We start from the raw sequence: 14,680 nt of genomic DNA, 5'->3' as shown, positions 1-14,680 counted from the left end.
CAGCCCAGAATACGGTTGGCCGCCTGGGCTGGAAGCGCACATTGCTGGCTCAAGTCCAGCTTTTCATCCACCAGTACTCCCAAGTCCTTCTCGGCAGGGCTGCTCTCAATCCCTTCATCCCCCAGCCTGTATTGGTACCGGGGGTTGCCCCGACCCAGGTGCAGGACCCTGCACTTGGCCTTGTTGAACCTCGTGAGGTTCACACGGGCCCACTTCTCAAGCTTGTCCAGGTCCCTCTGGATGGCATCCTGTCCCTCAGGCGTGTCAACCGCACCACTCAGCTTGGTGTCATCTGCATGCTTGCTGAGGGTGCACTCGATCCCACTATGTCATTGATGAAGGTATTAAACAGTACTGGTCCCAATACGGACCCCTGTGGGACACCACTAGTCACCGATCTCCATCTGGACATTGAGCCGTTGACCACTACCCTCTGGATGCATCCCTCCAACTAGTTCCTCATCCACTGGACAGTACACCCATCAAATCCATACCTCTCCAGTTTAGAGAGAAGGATGTTGTGGGGGACCGTGTCAAAGGCCTTACAGAGGTCCAGATAGATGACATCTGTAGGCCTTCCCATGTCCACTGATGTAGTCACTCCATCATAGAAGGCCAGTAGGTTGGTCAGGCAGGACTTGCCCTTGGTGAAGCCATGCTGGCTGTCTCAAATCACCTCCGTGTCCTCCATGTGCCTTAGCATAGCTTCCAGGAGGATTTGTTCCATGATCTTCCCAGGCACAGAGGTGAGACTGACTGGCCTGTAGTTCCCCAGGTCTTCCTTTTTTCCCTTTTTAAAAACGGGGGTTATGTTTCCCCTTTTCCAGTCAGTGGGAACTTCACCAGACTGCCACGACTTCTCAAATACAATGGATAGTGACTTAGCAACTTCATCCTCCAGTTCCTTCAGGACCCGCAGATGGATCTCATTGGGTCCCATGGACTTGTGCACCTTCAAGTTCCTTAGATGGTCTTGAATCTGATCTTCTCCTACAGTGGGTGGATCTTCATGCTCATATTTTAAGTCTCAGATTAAACTAAGACTTAGAAGCCAGCATATCCTCATGAATATGCATAGTACTTATGCATAGTAAGAGCAGTAAAAGAAACTGCTAAAGGGTAAGAAACCTAAATAATGCTCTGTCACCCACAGGGGTGGCAGCAACATCTATGGATATCCAAAGATTAGAAGAGGTTAGAAATAATTAGCACTTTGCAATTCTGGCATCTGCACTGTCCAACTTCTCTTCAGGTTTTTGGTTAGTAGCTTGATTTTCTGTCAGTGTCTGCCTGTCTCTTTCTCAGCCATTAGAGTTTGTGGATGAGGGAGAAATGGTATTTTATCTTCCTGATTTCTGGCATTTGGGGGGAAGTGCCATCAGTCAAGCGAACTGCTAGTCAAAAATATTGTTTCTGGCTCATGAGTTTAAATAAGTATTTGCTTCCTCCCTTTATTCATGCAGTTTACAAAATCCTTGCCTCTCATCTTTGCTGAGTAAAATCAAACGAATCTCGATTTGTAGTGTGGTTCACAGTCAGTTTTGTCTAGATTGCACTGACCAGCCATGCAAAGCTCTACAACTTGAAAAGAATGAAGGAAGTTTTATGCTGTGAAGCCAATATGAATAATTTGCATCTTCCCCATATATTGCCTTCAGTGTACATTCTACATAAAATGAGAGTCAGTTAGCAAAATGATAAGTTAGCAGATTTTAACAAAGCACAATTCAGACTAATTGTGTTTTTCACTAATTGAGCATGGAAGTTGTCATCAGTTGTGCTTTAAAACTGTCAACAAAACCGAATGGCTTTTGTGTGCTCACGTGAGGCAGCGGATGAGGACTCAAGTGAGGAGACTGAACTGCCATGTGCTGTGTGCTGAACTTTAAATATCTGCCTTCTGTTTTTATTATTAATACAGAATCTTATCAGCATAACTAATGACTTTTTTGTATTTTTGCAAGTTGCTAAATATTCATGCTATAATGACTTGAAAGAAAAATGCTCTCTGGCAAGCTAACTAAAATAACTGGGGATGAAATCAGAGGAATAGAGTGGGGAGAGAGGGAAGAAGGAATAAGAAAAAAAAGTCCAAGACACTAATTTGAATTTATTTTGCTAGACAACATCCACAGATCATTTTTGTCAACAGAAAATTATACTGAATCAATCAACATGAGTATCAGGCAAAATGCAAAGACCAGCCAGTGCCATCATGATGCTATTCTGATGAACATGCAATTAAAGTATAAAAAACCCCACCCTACTGCTTTGTCTTTTTCTGTGCATTCATCCTTCTTATTTGGTTGGGGTTTTTTGTTTTGTTTTGTAGATATTATCACAGGAAGTCGTCTAGTGTACTAAGAGCTGGAACAGACTGAACACCCTGACAGATAATAGCTTTTAAAGACCCATAAAATAATTGGAGGGGTACAAAACTGCTCTGTCTGTGGCACTGACACTCTCCGGTGATTTCACTTTCCACCCCTTTCTTTCATGATGCAATGTCAGCAATGCAAACCATGGAAACCACTCTTGCCTTGTTCTTTATAAGCAAGCGGTCAGGCCCTCAAACACCGAATCGGTAATGAAAAACATGAGTAGATATTAGAGAGAAGTAGCTCAATATAACCTTTACAGTTCTGCAGCCCTGGGTCAACTTTGTGTTTGGGCATCGGTCCAAAGAGGCCTAACATCTCATATTTGTTTCTTTTTCTTTCTTTCTTTCTTTTTTTCCACTCAAACAACTTCTGCTCAAGCAGCCAAAGTTTATAACAGGGAATACACTAGCCTCATATCACAAAACACCTTCCTATTCTGGTAGATATTTTCTGTTCAGCTTTAAACCAACAGCTTTGCTGCAGCTGCTTAACGCAAGGTATCCACATAGGGGAAGAACCTGGCTGAGGAAGAGCTAGGAGGGGACAGCAGATGTTTTACTGAATTAATGTTACTCACCCTAAGCTGATCTTGAGTATTTTCCGTGTGCGGCAATTTGTGTCAGACTGCACTCAATTTGGCAAGGTAATTGGAAGGCAGCTACATCTTAGGAATCATTTAGACTTTCAGCTATGTAACTTTAGCTAACAGGGCACTTGAAGTTGCCCTTTATCAGTATGTATGGTTGTATTATCTAATCTAGTACGTGACCGCGGAAGAAATGGGTTTTAATGTGTTTGATTCATTCTCTGAAATGAACTGTACTGATAAATAATTTTATTTTGTGGAAATTGCTCCATTGCTCTCATATTGACAAGCTGAAATCAGACACTCGAACACCGACTAAGCTCTTGGTAAAATGGTGTACTTAAAAAGATGAGGCCAAAGGAAGAAAATACATTCCTGCTAGTGCAAAAGGATGAGGATCTGCTTACCAGCACAGTCACCACACGCAGAACCACTCCTCGCATGTTATTCTCCAACTTTCTGTCTGTTAGTGACCCATTCAGACCAATGATGGGATTCCAGCAGCCGAGCTGAAAGAGAAAATAGAAATAATTTCTTCATTGCCCATAAAACTTTGCCAGTCATTCCTCTTAGGTGGCTTTAAGCAGGAACGTATGAAATAAACAGAACACCTTCTGGAATCAATGGGATGGAAAGTCAGGGAAGGGCTTGCGCACAGATTCATCTTTAAATTGCAAATGAAGCAATTAGGGATATCACTTTTAAATACCAGTGTGCAATGGATGACAGCATCCAGGGTTTGGGGGCATATGTATTGCTTTAGAAGAGTTTAGGGAGGACTTCTATATTAATGAAAAACATTTAAAAAGTAGTATGGCTGTAACAATATTTCTACCTTACTTTCAGTAATATACTAATTGGAGAAATAATAGCTACCATAATTTTAGCACACTGTCTGTTCCAGCCCATTTTTCCTAGCAGAACTCTGATGAAAGGATTTACACTAGTTTTAATTAAAGCTTATACTACTCATTGATAATGAAACAGCAGTGATTTTTAGCCAGGTTAAAAATCACATTTAAAGATGATTGAGGAAAAGACTATTGGATAGGCATATCACAATATTGAGAAAAGATTGCAACAGATGATCAGAAAAAGGCATTCAGCTATGAGATGCTTTGCATTGGTGCTGTCGTATTTCTCGGGCTTCTACGAACATAAGCTTTTTCTCAGGGATCTCTCCAGGACTAACTGCCTTTCAATCCAAATTTAGTAGATATTGACCTGTAATTTAGCTTCTCTGAACATATAACTTACCTACGTTCTTACATGATGGTAGATGCTTATCTTGGATACAGAGAAACAGACCAACCAACCACTCATCCCTTAGCACCACATACAAACATTATTGGTTTCATTTTTGGAATTCATTACCACATTCATCTGGTCTGTACAATTACCAGTGTTAAATCCAAAACCCAACAGAATAGTGACAACTGACTCCAGAGGACTTTGAAGCAGAGTCTGGATTACGGCATGTAAACTAATTGCCTATGTAAACCTGTTATACAGTCAAAAATATAGAGAAAGAGGTAGCAGTTCTTGCTATGAATTGCCTTCTCCATGGATTGCATATGAAATCTATGGAGGGATGCTCATCTTCTGATTCGGGTAGCTAACTTGAGCCTCTAAACCCAGGTGGTTTTCATGTCCCTATTTAAAGGCACAAAAGGTCTTGCTCTGACAAAAACAAGATTAACATCAGCATGTTACTTCTGGGCCCAGTGGCCTCTACTAAGAGTAGTCTCTCAGAGAATTCAACCCTATAATCTGTGAGAAATATAAATTGTAAACCATCCAAAACATTACTGTACTTTAATGCACAGTCACAGAAATGGCAAGGTGCCTGAACCAGCTGAAGGGGTCTGTGAATGAAGAGGAGTACCTTTGCTGACCGTGATTGAACACAACTTGACAGAAAGCATTATTTTCGGTTCTTCATGGGAAAAGCCTTTGTGTATGTGTTTTATAGATCTTTCAAAGTGAGACACAAAACAAGGAACAAATTCCAAGTACACACATTTAACAATTTAAGAGGACCATTTGAAATATTTTTCTTCATTATACCCACTAGGCTATTTTAGAGTAAGTTCTAAATTATTTAATTTCAATGTATTCGTATCAATTCTTTGAAAATGCCTCCTTAAGAAATGAGTGCCTCAAAAAGTAAAAAACCCAAACCTTTCTGCGATGATATAGAGATATGTTTCCCAATAGAAGATGGTCTTAAAGCAATGTAGTCATTTCTGTCTGCCATTTTCAGGAGTGTTCAGAGCTGTCCTAATTCTTCCCATTTTGAAGTTAAGGTTACACTATTGTCAGGGAACGAGCAAGGGTAATGCTGAACACACTTTTAATCTCAAGTAATAACTAAATCAAGGATCTACTGGATTCAACACTCCAGCAGAAATCATTGAAAGTAGCAATAGGATATAAGGAGGAACTAAAATATGAGGCATCATATTCATCTCTTGCAATTACTCATCTTTCCAATAGCTATTTCTAAATAAAAGCACAAACTATCACTGCTTGGTTTCCTTACTCCATGTTCCCATCTAGATCACAAAGACCAACAACAGATGATAGTAACTATCTCTGCTTTTTCTATACCTCCACAGCATGTCTAGCTGTTCACAGCAGTACGGATGCACTGCTGACATTTCCAGATCCTCATCACTCCTCTGGCAAAGCCCTCCCAACACTTTGAGCTGAATAACCTAATTGCTGAAGTGTGTTACCTGTAATAATTCAGTGAAATGTAGTGAATGTATTTGAAATGTGCACCATACGCTGCATGTGATAAACCATGGCCATCCTATAAAGCAAAGCATTTGATAGTCTACATTTTCTGTATTAAAAATATTGAAAATGGCACTAAGTTCAGAACAAAAGTACATTAAATTAATTCGGCGATTATCATTCTTAGTCACATAAAGAAACTAATTAGAACTTAGATCCAAGTAGCATATCCAAATGTGTTGGAAGTATAATTACCACAGAAACTGTACTGCTTTTGCCAGATTTAAAACCCTAGGAAGTTACTGAAGAGCCTTTGTAACCTTTCAAGGTTAAAGTCTATTTTTAATTATGTACATTAATGTGTACATATTTCTATAATTTACTTTTTAGCCCAAACCATTCTACCTTTTTAAGGAAAAAAAAACCCACATAACTGATTCCTGGAAATTTAGCATAGCACTAATTTTCCTTTAAAAAGGCACATTTTATTTTCAATTATTGTTCATTTAATTTTCGTTAATTCAATTATTCTTTTATGCAACGCAGTCATGGTGAAGACAAATCTGCAGTGCCTTGCCAATAAAGTTGAAATTGATTTTGAGTGGGAGCTGCTTACTGTTATTAGGTGAAAACAAATCAACATTTATTGATGACAATTTGAGCTTGTCATTGCATCAAGGAGTAAAGGTAACTATTGCTGAAACAGCAAGGTGGGGGTGGTATGTAGCTACCTCTTCAGCTCTACCTCTTGCTTAACTGCTTCTGCAAAACATTTGTTGCTTCTGCATTTACTTTCTTTTTCTTTTGTTCTGTCTCTGATAGTTGAAATGAGAGAATAGATCAGGCAACAACAGAATCTCACACTAATTCTGGTTGACTTGTATAGAACAATATGGGTGATGGGAACTCTCTATTGAGCATAGTACTTGTCATCTTCATACCATATGAATTTTGTCATTTATAGTGCTTTGTACTTCAGGTGCAGTTACTTTTGTTTATTTTAATTACAGCATTCACTCTGCTACATTCGGATATAAGATGATGAAGATAGAAAAGTCGTCGATGTTCTGCTTCCTTTGATATCCAGCTTACGATCTCTTTCTGATCATCCACCTCCCAGCTTATTATCCCCTCTATCATCATTATTAGAATGTGTTTCTCTCTCCTGTTTTGCTGGCAGAGCCAAAAATTGACCTGCCTTTGCAGAGGTGCTTCGTCATTAGAAATTTTTGCCTGTATGAACAATTTAATTTGTATATTGATATTAAAATAGGCAAAATCTATATTATGTATACCTGTAATTTCCAGACACTGATTTATAACGAACTTAAAACACTAAAATCTATAATGCCTTTATGATAGAGCTTAGAGCCAGATTTTTTCTCCTACTTCCTATGAAATTAGTGAACTCTGAAAACCTGAAATCTTTCACTTTTTTCTGGCAGAGTAAAATGTAGATTAAAACTGTGTCAATTAATCGAGAAAAATATATTGGCCTAGTGTGATCACAGTTGAGGACAATCACAGAAAATAAGTAAAACCAGAATACTGATACAACAAATGTAGTACTTAAGTGCTTGCCACTCCAGGAGAGTGTAGAGTGTTCTGTTACTTGAACTAATATAGAAAATATACAGGAACCAGTTCATCCAGCACTACAATGCAACCACCTCTGAACTCAGACTGCATCACAGCAACACTACAAAACAAATAAGAGCAGAAAACATTCTAGAGAAGTTGCAAGGAAAATCTGAAAGATAAAACACCGTTACATCTGCGACTGGAATCGATCAGGACACCAGGATTATTATCATTCCTCTTTCCTTTATTTTCCTGGCATTTAAAAAAAAAAAAAAGAAAAAAAAAAAACCCAAGATCTTGGTTTTACTACAAACAGCGTGACAAAACATTTCCAGTGGAAATGCCCACCACAAAGCACTGTTGAGGAACCGCTCCACTAGCAGCTCATAAGAGAGCCCATAGAAATACCAGCCTCCTTGCCTGCAGTACCCATATGTTCTCCAGAAACTCCGTACTCAATTTTCACCCAGGTCCAACCTGCTTTAGGAACTGGCTTTTTCCAACATATGACTTCAACAGAAGAAATGCACGCTAACGATGCCCTTTTCCATTCAAAAGCATTATAAATTCACATGACTGGAAAAGACATTATGAAGCTGTCATGAAACAGCACTCAGCTAGGAGAGTCTAACTGAGGAGAGTTAGAGTCTCTCTCCTGAGAAAGACTCAAAATGGGATACACACAAAAAATAATGAAGAAAAAGTTTTTTTTGTGATGTGTGGATTCAGCATTTACAAAATTTGCTGGGACACCAGTTTAGGCAAAATTCAAGCAGGTCAACACAGAAATAGTTTTGCACAGAGTATTCCTGATGCCTCTTGTCAGCTGTTGTTTAATATGTCCAACAGTGACTGGGAAATCAGAGACTAAATCCTGTAGATGAAAGACTATGTCTCACAGAAGAAACGCCAGAAACTATATGTTTCGGTTGTTATTCTGATAGTGTCAGCTATGAAAAATTTAGTCAGACACTCTGTCACCTGGTTAAAGAGCCCTTTCAGTTCAGCTCCCTAGCCAGCACCCAACAAGTGGTCAACCAAGTCTGCAAAAAGTCTGATGGCCAGGAGTTAACCGAGGGCCTTTGTACTCCTGGGCTTGGTTAAAGAAACAAGGATCAGTTTTGTTCTTCACAACAAATTCCTAATACGCTGGTTAGCAAGAAAGCTTTCTGTGTTTAACTTCTCCCTTCACTGGAGCTTAGGTAATAGTCAGCAAATAATAAGTTGTTAAAATCAATAGAAAATGCTGTGTTCAACAAATTGGGTAATGTATAGCAGCACTTGTTTCTCCTACATTCTCTGTGGTGAAACCTATGTAGTTCTGTGCATTCAGTTAATTATTTTGTACAGTATGCTTTATTGCTTTAATTTGTCTCTGGACTAGAAGGAATGACCTGCCCCTGCGCTCGCTCTGTTATTTTCAGGCTATGTTAGGAGAATGTGAATACCCAAGTTTAGCTTTATATCCAGTGGCTTAAGGATTATAATCGCAGCAGTCAGCGTGGTCTATTTGTTTTGTTAACCGATCACAGACACAAGTGCAAGTGACCTAAGTAAGAATTTCTTTTCTCAAAGCCAAAGCACATGGCAGAATAGCGCTTCACGCAGTTAGTGAAATGTTTTGCTTTGGGGACTGCCCAAATTTCCTTTTCTTATTGAATTGAAATAAAGAAGTTAATGGAAAGTTACCTGCTGGTAACCTGCTGTTTGTTTGCCTACCAGCTCTTGACTCAATATTTTCTCAAGGACTCATGCACCCAGACTGGTGCCAGAAGTTATAACTGGATGTTTTAGACCACTAACAAATGTTGACTATATGGGGAAAAAAGCACAGACTTCATAGCTGTTCTCACACTGTGTGCTCCACTCCTGAAGCTCATGCTTAGCGCTTAGGCCAAGCTTCCAGAGGAACTCTAATGGTATGATTTTTGGAAAGTATAGTAAATCACAATGTCTCAAAGATAATGAACCATCTTGAGGGTGCTCACAAGGCATGTCCTGGACAACCAGGGGATCAGGCCCAGCCAGCACGGGTTCATGAAAAGCAGGTCCTGCTTGACCAACCTGATCTCCTATGACCAGGTGACCCGCCTAGTGGATGAGGGAAAGGCTGTGGATGTGGTCTACCTGGACTTCAGTAAAGCCTTTGACACTGTCTCCCACAGCATTCTCCTAGAGAAGCTGGTGGCTCACAGCTTAGACAGGTACACTCTTCGCTGGGTAAAAAGCCGACTGGACGGCCAAGCCCAGAGAGTGGTGGTGAACGGAGTTAAATCCAGTTGGCGGCAGGATTGACGGTTGGACTCGATGATCTTAGAAGTCTTTTCCAACCTTAATGATTCCATGATCTCCCCAAGATGATGGTGTCATTCTAATGGTCCCTCACTTTTTTTCCCCCTTCATCTCTAGCTTACTTTCTCTATTACTATTTTCCCTTTCATTTGAGATTTGGTGGTTTCAATCTATTATTTCCCACCTCTAAATGTCTTCTCTTGTCTTTGGAAAATGTCTTTTCTTCCTTCTCTAGTACTCTCTGAATTCAGTGCTCCCAGCCGTTCCCTAATCTGCGGTTACCTTGCTCTTTCCTATATTGCAATGCCTCTTGCCATTTCTCTGTGTACTTTCAGCATATGTTCTTTCCTCTTTGCTTTTCTTCCCCTTGATCTTCCCTGCTGTTTCCTGTCTTGCTCTTCTTGTTTAGGGCTTGGGTTGGTAAAGGCACCTCACTTTTCACTTCATCCAGCTTTGACTCATCTTTCACTTTGGGTCCTTTCTCCTTTCTCTTTAGCCCTTGGATCTCCTTTTCTCTCAGGCAGTCCTCTCTCTCAGGAAACTTCCCCTCAACTCCTCCCTCTCCTCTCATGTTATGAGGGAGATGGGACTTAACAAAATATATTACTGTATGGCTCTGCTTCTCTTGCCTTCACCTTTCGTATTTTTTTTCACTCCTGTCCCCTGAAATCCTTACACAACTCTGAGGAAAAGACCCAGACAAGGATATTAAGGAGCCAGGTGGTGATCTCTTCCCCACTGCCTCCATATTTCAATTAAAGTCAAATACTCAGAAAAGCTTGTTCTTTGACCCAATGCAGACATTGTCCTTTTGCCATTTGGTGACTGCACTGTGGATCATTGTGCAGGAAAAACTCCCGTGGAAAATCCCGGTGATGCTTAGGGATTGCCTCGGCAGCAAGCATTCACAGGGAAAGTATCCGCTCGTCTTTATTTGTCCTGTACCACAACCCAGAGCACAGAGGAAGCACATCCATGCAGGCTCCTGGCACGTTCTGGCATTGCTTGAATGCCAAAACGACCTTTGTGAGGAGGCAGGTTTTGTTCTCCTTCTGCTGAAAACTGAGGTAAGAGTGTAACAGCTGACAAAGCATGTTGTTGGTGGCTGGGGTTTTTTGTTGAAAAGCTACAGAGAGGCCAGTAACCACCTGAGATGAGTAACACACTTACTTGAGTGTGTTAGGCTTACTTGAGCCTTTATGATTCAACCTGACTTGGCCGCGCATCACCCAGAATACCCCGTGAACAGCAGGAAGTTGGGTTGGAAAAAAAAAGCTTCACTGAAAACTGGTATTAGTCATTAAGTCTAAAATCTATTTTTATGTGATTTTTTAAACAGTATATTTTACTGTTAGAGTCCATGTTATCACCTTATCATAGTTTATCAGGTGACATAAATAAATTAACTTAAAATGACATAAATAGACTCTTCCTCCTCCAAAAAAAGAGAAAGTAATAATCTTTCCCCAAAACACACATACACACACTTTCTTTTCTCTTCAGGAGGCAAACCCTCCTTTAGATTATCAAAGTTGTTCATCCTGTAAAATTCATGAATATCACTTTCATGTTACACTGAAACCTTGCTCACTGATGTCTGAATTATTCCAGGGGAATTGATAATACCAAGTAAGTTCAGGTTTGCGCGCAGTTTAAATACAATCACTTTGATTTTTAATTGCAAATCTTCATCTCCTTTCTCATTAAGCATTTTAAGAGTTTAAAAAGATGTCTTCTATCTAAATCATGTAGGGTCTGAAAAAAAAGAAAAAAATCAGGGTTTATAATTGAACTTGGTCCATTTAGTGCTGGGACACCACTGCATCTTTATGAAATCAAAGACAAAAATATTCAAAGTTACTACTCCAGCTCATATTAGATCACAATATATAAGATTTTTGTATCATAGTAAAACCTTTGATCAAACCTGATCAGAGACAAACAGTGAAAAATATTGTTTTCCACTGGGTTGCACGAAGCTCCCTCTCTACAGATAGCAACAAAACGTGCACAGCACATTTCAGCTTCTCATCTGTTCCCTGGGAGCATACGAATATTCTTCAATAGCCTCCCAGCTTTCCCTTCAGCTTAGTAAGGTGCTTTTTGGGGATTTGATTTTTCAGAAAAGGTTTGACAAGGTGGAATGTAAACAGAAACTGTTTGCATTGTCACAGGGCTCAAAAATTCTGGAGGCAGCGTTCCAGAAATAAATAAAAATTGCAATAGCATAGAACAAAACCAGCACTGTTTCACTTGGAGACAAGTGGGTTTACAGAGCAGGATTCTGAACAAACTCAGTCCAATAAACCACACAAGTGAATCCTTCAGAGTAGAGTAAATTGGCCTATGTTGAACACCCTGCTTCTGCAGCAGACCGCTGCCAGTGCTGAGTTACTCCACACTGCATTGCAGTCAGCTCTGTGAGCAGGCACGCTGAGAAGCACCTTGGCTTTTTTTCTGCAATGACTATCTCCGCTTGAATATAACCACAGAATTAGCAGTCCGGAAGTCAGTTCTGGAAGTAAATCCACACGGAGAATTGTGTATTAGCTTCATCACTCTCCAAGCTGGGAAGACAAAAAAAAGCTGTTGTCTAGCTCTAGCACAGGAGCTGCAGTAGTAGAGCAGTAGTACAGACCTGTGCTTGTACTGAAGAAATCTGTGCTTGTTTTAACAGGCAGCTGACAAGGAACACTGTGTTGAGGTACTCGTGAGGCCCAATGAGGCTACAGAACATCTGGACTAATCTCAGTGGCACCTCTTTAGCCCTATTTTTGAAGTTTAAACAGAATTATCACATCACTGCTCGCGCAGAAATACATCAACAAACTCTACATCTGGTTATCTCTTCATATGAAGCACAATGTTATGAAGTATACTTTTTTCAGGTATAACATATGGGAATCTCCCCTTTTCTTTGGCAGGTTAAAGGATTTTGAACGAAGCAATACTCCACCACTACTTAGTCAAAAGTAGATGTATTTATTTATTTGGCTACTGAATGCTCCTTGATAATTACTGCTGCTGTGATTTTCCTTACGCATGAAAAACAAGAGTTGCATTCACAGTACTTGGATAAAGGGTGGGAAATGTTCCTAGGATGCACATACCATGGAAATACATGTTCTGAAAACCTTTGAAAGAGGACGCCCCCATTTTTAAATATATACTTACACTTAGCATGTTTGGCATTGCTGCATAATTCTTAACTTCAGCACAAAAAACAGAGTAAGAAACAGACTCAGAAAAACACATCCCTGCCTTACTCAAGGCACTGATGTACTGGCATGAAAACACTCCTTCCAAATTCCAGATACAAAGTCAAAGAGAAGCACATGTGATAAGATACTGTTTTTATCCCAAAGAATGTGGGTCTCTGTCTCTTCAGACATGTTCACCCTCTCATCACCAACATGAGAGGCAAAGGAATTAGTATGGAGGTAGTGTGAGAACATGCACCACTGTTCAGTACAGATGATTACATATATATCTTAAAGCATATTTGTACCTGTCTAGAAGTTGTTTAAACTTACACAGCATCAAAGTAGCTTACACTCTGTTGTTCAGCACAGAATTTGCCAGCTCCTTCTTAAATATAGTACAAAGAAAGAAAGAGCTGACAAGAGCATCTCCTATTCAGACATACCATGCAACTTTCTTCCCAGGCACAGGGACTACGAAACATCTGCTCACAAAGCATCAACACCAACAAAAAAAAAAAATACGCTGAAGGAGTATGAGAATTTCACATGAAAGGCCAATTTAACTAATTTCCATTTTATATATGCATATGTGAAGGCACTCCTGAGATTGCCTAAAGAATGGAGACCTTAGGTGAAAAGGGGCAAACCAAAACAAGTTGTTACTCGAATATTGCCTTCAAGTTTCTCACTACAGAGAACATAACATGACAATGCAGCAAGCATAGCCCTAGATGATAAATTGCTTTCTGTTGATTCTTCAGATTCCCGTGATGCTTAAATGGGAAATGCAGAGATTGAAACCATCTTTGCTTACACATAGATCAATATTCCGTTCGTAAATCCAGGATTTATTCTCAGTGTTGACAGAAAAAAAAGAGGCTTGCTAAGTTGGATATGTCACAAACTTACTAGCTTGATGCTGGCTGGTAAATTAAAGCAGCATTTTGTCACTGATATGTTAGAAAGTATTATTCCAGTATAACCCACGCTCACAGGGTGTATGGCAGGAGTGTCACCAGTTTTCAATGCATTATGGACCAGATATTACAAGTGATTTACTGGATCATACGTTTTTGAGAGTTTGGTAGTAAAGCAAATAAGGTTGTGGGGTGTTTTTTCTAGTCCCTCAGCACAGAGCAGCTTTCTTAGGAATCAGAACTGACAGTGAAGAAACCAAAAAACTTAGCACAGCAGTGACCAGAGTACCAGTACCAAGTAACAGCTGAGAAGAAGCAAAAGCTTCTTCTGAAGGCTGTTTTTGGACCACGGGGCTTGGGGCAGTGGAGAACGGAAAGGTCAAGAGTGAATTTGAGGAGATGGTCATGGCCAACGATGGTCGTGGATTATGAAAGGGAACTTCTTCCCACTAAATGAAACTGCAGTGAGAGCAGATGTGTTCACCTAAAATCCTAAAGATCAGCACAGGAGCCAGGAACACTGAGCACTGGGAAATCTTTGAGGAACTATGTCATGGTCTGTCTCATACCAGGGGTCCGTCCTTCCACTGGGTCCAGATAATCCTTTCTAAGATTTTTGATTCCAGATGATCTAGCCTTAGTTCCAAAGTACAGGCCTTTTTAGCATCAATAAACTGTTACTGAAATTATTTCTGTGCTAGAGGCCCTAACAGAACTGCTATGCTGATAACCAAATGTTATACTGATAATGATCAAAAGCAATTTCTTCTCTAACTACCAGCACTATGAACTCACCTTCAGCACAGACAATACATTCAGCTTCTTTCCTTTCTATATACCACAGGACATCTGCTACATCATTATGCAGCAGAAAGTCTGTCCCTAAGACAGACCTATGTTCCTACAGCCTTCTGATGATGCCCTCAATGACACCCCAGAGGCAAAATTCTGACTGCACAATGGGTTTTGCTGGTGGTGATG

At 40.1% G+C, this 14,680-nt stretch overlaps 1 protein-coding gene across 2 annotated transcripts in view; it reads right to left on the bottom strand.

The window, feature by feature from the left end:
- GRID2 (glutamate ionotropic receptor delta type subunit 2) overlaps positions 1-14,680 on the bottom strand; it is a 745,311-nt gene that overhangs the window by 158,851 nt on the left and 571,780 nt on the right. For both annotated transcript variants that reach the window (XM_075149577.1, XM_075149578.1), the window contains one exon: positions 3,375-3,476. In XM_075149577.1, coding sequence (XP_075005678.1) covers positions 3,375-3,476 — 102 coding nt within the window. The remainder of the gene's footprint in view (positions 1-3,374; positions 3,477-14,680) is intronic.

The sequence above is a fragment of the Calonectris borealis genome, chromosome 4 (assembly GCF_964195595.1).
Source record: "Calonectris borealis chromosome 4, bCalBor7.hap1.2, whole genome shotgun sequence".
NCBI lineage: Eukaryota > Metazoa > Chordata > Aves > Procellariiformes > Procellariidae > Calonectris > Calonectris borealis.
The sequence above is the reverse complement of the archived record's forward strand: the minus strand, read 5'-3'. Positions and strand labels throughout refer to the sequence as shown.